Raw genomic sequence first — 6,218 nt, 5'->3', positions numbered from 1 at the left:
TGTCTTTTGCTAACGTGGTTAGCTAATAGATTTACATATTGTGTCTTCCCTGTAAAACATTTTAAAAATCAGAAATTATGGCTGGATTCACAAGATGTGTATCTTTCATCTGGTGTCTTGGACTTGTGATTTAATGATATTTAGATGCTAGTATTTACTTGTGATGCTATGCTAGGCTATGCTAGTCAGCTTTTTTACTGATGGGGGTGCTCCCGGATCCGGGTTTGGGAGGAATTAGAGGTTATCTATCGCGATCTCTGAGCACTCCCACAACTCAAAAATGCACTTTTCTCAGTGAGAATGGGTGGCTAAGTATTGTCCCAAGCACCTATTCACTACGGTGTCCCTCAGGGGTAAATTCTGGGCCCCATCCTTTTTTCCTTGTCTATGGTTCCCTTTTTTGAGATCATCCGCAATCATAAAATTCAGTTTTACTGCTATGCGGATAACACACAGCTCTATTTACAAGTAAGACCGAGTGACCAAAGCTAGCATAGCTAACCTTCACAAGTGTCTTGCTGAAATCAAATGTTGGCTGTCTGACAATTTTCTTCAGCTCAGATAAACTTGGATATTTGTCCACAAATGTAAATCAAACGGCCAGAAACCTTGTGGTCTTCTTTAACCCTGGCCTATACATCAAGCTGAATGTACAAAATCTCTCCATCGTCTACAGTGAGTTCGAAACGCTTCAGCTCGGCTTTTAACAGGCACCAGGAAATGTAACCATATCACACCTATTTTAGATTTTCTACACTGGCTACCAGTCACTTTGAGAAAAGATTTACAAACTATATTAATCACATTTAAGGCTAGGGTTGGTTTAGCCCCACCCTATATCTCAGATCTTTCATCTCGCCGTGAGAATGTTGGCTGAATGGCATACGTGAGGGGAGGTATGCCACTGTCAGTGCACTGAGGTCATTCCTGGAGAAAACAATTCTGCAAGTAATAATATAGTCACAATTCAGAATAGGGAACACATATTGAGGTAGTATGCCCTAATTAGTCCCACATTGAGACAGCTTACTAAGAATCGGTTTCTTGTGTCACTTGCTCTTTATTATCTATAAATATGCCTTTATTATAGTTAATAATTCGGTTATTAAGGATTAGCCAGTATTACATGACTCATGTTTGAATATATGACTAATAAGACCTAATAAAGGCCTTTAAGCTACTTATATACAAACTTATAAACTACTAATTAGTGGTTAACGTGTAAAATAAAGTGTTACCATTATTATTGTTACTTTTATTATCATTATTATTATTAAAATCTAGCTAATGTGACATGATAGTCCAAAACACATGGCCCTAATTATGTTACACAAAAATGCACACATACACACAAACACACAAGGGGTAAGGAATTGTTCCCGGTCTGGTCACGTGATCAGGAAAAACTCCCGGCCCTTAGTGTAGTAGGCCTGTTGGATCAGGCTTTGGGGTGCAGTAGAGGAACAGGCTCTCTGGGCATCCAGATGGTTGACGGTATCAGGTGGACATTGGTAGGAGTCCTCCAGGTGTTCAGCGTTGGAGAGATTAGCAAAATAATCAGGGGGTGCAAGGGACAGGACTGGATGAGCCCAGCGGACACACGTAGCCCAGGGGACAGGGGTTGCTGTGGTAGTGCTCTGTCCCTGATGGACAGAAAATATTGGACAGCTTTACGATCAGGAAGCCTTTGAAATCAAGAAAGATGAAACGTGTGATGGATGAAGAAAGAAGAATGGATGGAAAAATGTATAAAGGAAAGGTTTGAAGAATGGATAGATGTATGGATGGAAAGAAGATGACAGTATGATAGATGGATGATGGGTGGTAGGATTAATTTAAGTAGGCAAGAAGGCATTAGCCTCGTATGAACCATCCTGATCTCACAAGCTTACATTCTGTTTCGCTACACGGTAGACAGGGACGGTTTGTACGAGGCTAAGAAAGTATAGACAGATAGATAAAACTTTGAAAGATGGGTGGATCGGTGAAAAATTGGAAGGATGAATGAAGGTTGGAAGAATGAACGAATGGATAAAGGAGGGTTGAAAAGATGGATGGATTGTGGAAAGCATTGCTAAATCTTGCTAAAGCAATCACGCTAAACTAAAAATAACACAAACAGCTAACCTGGAGGGCAGCGGTACCCTGGTGGGCAGGTGAGACAGTGAGGGTGGGGGTCGGTAGGTCAGTAGGTCCCTGCCTCACACAGCCCACAGCTGCTCTCCTGGGAGGCTCTGGGGCCACTGGTGTTGAGAGGCACAGAGCCCCCCTCACAGGACAGCATGGCAGAGCTGTTGGCAGGACAGTAGAAGGGAAACGTGCAACTGTGGAATAACAAATGATCAGATTGTATATATTATCTTCAAAGTAAATCTATGATGTCATGGCATAAATTTAGATAAATGTTACTGTTTCTTGTCATGTTAAGGACCATATTGAATGTGCCTAGGAACAGGGATAAGTATTACATCATGGTTTTAAGTTAGGCCTTGGTTTGGTGTGTTGTAGGTGTGAGATCCCTCTGGACAGAGGTAGCCTTCAGGACAGATTCAGGTTCTGCAGTCTGGGGCCCACAGCAGGAGTCAGCCTTATACAGCCTCTCTGAGACCGCACCTGACCCGCACGCACGCACGCACACGCGCACACACACACACACACACTCAATTTCTACATCAGGAAAAACTCGGCGCCCTCACACTTATTAGGGCCTAGCGTTGTCCTTAATCAGATTTTTTGGTCAGAAAAAAACTACTTAGGGCCTGGAGTTTTCCCAAGTCAGGTCACTTATGGTCATGAAAAACTCCTGGCCCTAAGACATGACCTTCCTTCATACATCATCACCTACCAGGGGCACACTGGTACGAGGGTCTACGGGAGATTCCAGCAATGTTGGGCTGCCCTGTGGACATGGGGTCAGGGCAGTAGGTGCCCCCTGCAAATAGCTCACACTGACTGGCAGCTGCCGCCCCAGTAGCCTGGGGGACAGGGGTAGCCAGAGTAATCTGTAAGACCTGAAAAAACACCCCAGGCAGAGCAAGCACTGTAAAAGTATACTGGTGATCTGAGCCAAATGATTGCAATACAGCTTTATTCAAATGCAAATCCAAAGTGGTCGGAAGATAATTGTGGGTCTAATAGTATGCCGTTTGTCAAGGAAAGGAAACGGATTACTATAGTTAAATGTAAATCCACAGGGTACTCATTTGTGTTGCCTCAGGAAAATATGTTCTAGATTCCCCTTATTAAAGCTCGTTACCCGCCTCTGCTCTCCTATTTTATAACTTAAACGAATGTTGTCCTTCCCGAAGGAACTCAATGAAAGAAGAATGCATTATTGTGTCTAATGGCGGAAACTTGCCTTCTGCTTCACTCCAAACCCCGGAAAGACACATACAGATGTTGGCGAGGTTAGAGCAAGGCAGTTGGAGCAAGGCAGCAAGGCAGCAGTACTATGGTGCCCGTTGAGCAGTTTAGGGTTTCAGTGGCTTGCTCAAAGGCACAAAGGCAGGAGATGGCATGTAAGGACAAGATTTTTTGCCTTGTCAGACATTTTCCCTGCCAAATGTTTTCCCTGTCAGACATTTTCCCTCTGGTTGCTAGCCCGCTTTTTTAACCACTAGGCTACCTGCAGCCCCAATGCTACAGTAATGGCACAGTAATAGTATGGTAAGATATTGAAGTCTAAGGTGTTTCAATATGACTTGTAGAGTTACAGTAGAATCCAGGGGGACAGGAGTGGCAGTCCCCCTTGCTGGCTGTCCCGGGGGTGGATCTGTAGGTGAAGAATGGACATGCCCTGGGTCCCGCCCCTCCTTCGTAGTCACTACTAGCCACCCCATCACAGTAGTGACCAGCAGGACACAGGTACAGGACAATGTCACCTGTAGAAGAGTTTAATGGAATTCTAAAAATGCCCAGTTCACGGACAAAATACTGAGGGTGTCTCACAGAAGTGGGTTCAAATACTATACTGAACAAAAATATGAAGGCAACATGCAACAATTTCAAAGATTTTACTGAGTTACAGTTCATATAAGGAAATCAGTCAATTGAAATAAATTCCTTAGGCCCTAATCTATGGGTTTCACAGGACTGGGCAGGGGCGCTGCCATCGGTGGGCCTGAGAGGATATAGGCCCACCCACTTGGGAGGCAGGCCCACCCACTGGGGAGCCAAGCCCAGCCAATCTGAATGACTATTACCCCACAAAAGGGCTTTATTACAGACAGAAATACTCCTCAGATTCATCAGCTGTCCGGTTGGCTGGTCTCAGACGATCCCGCAGGTGAAGAAGCCGGATGTGGAGGTCCTGGGCTGGCGTGGTTACATGTGGTCTGTGGATGTGAGGCTGGTTGGACGTTTTTAAAAAGTCTCTAAAACAACGTTGGAGTAGGCTTACGGTAGAAAAATGAACATTAAATTCTCTGAAAACAGCTCTAGTGGACATTCCTGCAGTCAGCATGCCAATTTGCACGCTCCCGAAAAACTTGAAACTTTGAGACAAAACGAAACATTTTAGAGTGACCATTTATAGTCCCCAGCACAAGGTGCACCTGTGTAATGATCATGCTGTTTAATCATCTTCTTGATATGCCACACCTGTCAGGTGGATAGATTATCGTAGCAAAGGAGAAATGCTCACTAACAGGGATGTAAACAAATTTGTGCACAAAATTGGAGAGAAATACATTTTTTGTGCATATGGAAACATGAAACATGGGACCAACACTTTACATGTTGCATTTATATTTTTGTTCAGTATATTTGAAATTATTAAAAATTATTTAACTGTGCTAGATTGAGCTGCCTGTTGCAATGGAAACAATATAAAAGTCCCAAAAGTGCAAACCCTGCCCATCCACCAGGCAGACTAGAGCAAACTATCAAAGTAGTTGAAAGATCTCAAATATTATTTGAACCTAGGTCTGGTGTCTCATAGTACAACATGTCTTTGAATTCCAATGTTTTGATTAAAATGGGAAGAAAGAATAAGCATTACAAGGCATCATTATTATTTGGCGTTATAATTACCTTTTGTGCACCAGTGCTGTGGTGGACAAGGCAGACAATCATGGATATTGGCTGCTCCAGGTAAAACTGTGATAGAGTTGTCACGGCAGACTTCAGGCTTCTCTGAACCTTCTGGACAGTAGAATCCAGAGACAACATTAAAATCGATACTCAGACCTGTATGACCAAGTACTGTAACAACAAACGTCGAACACAGGAACTCCAAAATCAGAAGCCAAACTCTCTCATATACAATAAATGGCCCATAAATTACACCCCTGTAATGATCTTGGACTTTGAAATAATACATTGTATGTTATCCTGTTTTTGAACAACTCATAAGAAGTGACCCACTTGCTGAACAAGGGCCGGCACACTGCATTGCCCATTCACACTGGCTCCAGTTGGAGTGAGGCCCCTGTGGTGTGAACTTAGAGCTGCCAGACATACACAGACACCCTGCTGCACAACGGCCCTGGATCTTTCCAGCCCTACAGTTAGAATAGTTCCAGTACATTATTAATGACCATGGCCCATATCCATCTCACAGTATGAATGGGGATCTAGGATCTGTCCAAATAATATTATTCATTTGATCTAAAAGTCTAAACTGATCCCAGATCAGCACTCCTACTCTGAAACGTTTTGTGGCTACAGGCACAGAGCAACTTACCACAACCTAATATATGACTTTGAATGAAGTTAATTGAATCCCTTTCAGGGAAAATGCGCTTTGCGTCTGCCGTCAAACAAGCATTTAATTACTATACATGAAGGGCCGGTTTCCCAGACAGTCAAATAACTCAAAATTCAGCTCTATTTCAAATTATAACCTTTTCCACGAATAACAACGCTGAAAGCACTCGTGGCAACATTACTCAGGCTACTAAGCAAAGACTGGTAAAATAATACAACTTCAAATATGCTTTTATGTTCATTTTTTCTTAAGACCTGCCAAAACAAATTTTTTATGGACTTCTTTGGGATTCATTTAACTATTGAACTGTGGTGTTTCAGTGTTTTTTGTGTGTTTATTCACATAAAAGTCGACAGCAGGGTTACCCAACTGGCAGCCCGCGGGTGTTTTTATTTGCCCCACAAGTTTTCTTTGTTTATTGAATATTCATTGTTGGATATAAAAAATTATAAAAACAGCAGGAATTCAGCTTCAAGTGATTTTCATTTGGGAAATCTGTTCCCAAGTATTT

General features: G+C 42.7%; 1 protein-coding gene across 1 annotated transcript; it reads right to left on the bottom strand.

The window, feature by feature from the left end:
- Positions 1-1,036: 1,036 nt before the first annotated feature.
- Positions 1,037-5,389, bottom strand: LOC129831557 (uncharacterized). Its single transcript, XM_055894919.1, has 3 exons — positions 5,032-5,389; positions 2,128-2,324; positions 1,037-1,643 (listed from the first exon to the last, which is right to left on the bottom strand). The coding sequence occupies exons 1-3, from the start codon at positions 5,318-5,320 to the stop codon at positions 1,389-1,391; spliced, it is 741 nt and encodes a 246-aa protein (XP_055750894.1). The 5' UTR covers positions 5,321-5,389; the 3' UTR covers positions 1,037-1,388.
- Between the last annotated feature and the right edge of the window lie 829 nt (positions 5,390-6,218).

Source organism: Salvelinus fontinalis, chromosome 33, assembly GCF_029448725.1.
Source record: "Salvelinus fontinalis isolate EN_2023a chromosome 33, ASM2944872v1, whole genome shotgun sequence".
Lineage (NCBI taxonomy): Eukaryota > Metazoa > Chordata > Actinopteri > Salmoniformes > Salmonidae > Salvelinus > Salvelinus fontinalis.
The sequence above is the reverse complement of the archived record's forward strand: the minus strand, read 5'-3'. Positions and strand labels throughout refer to the sequence as shown.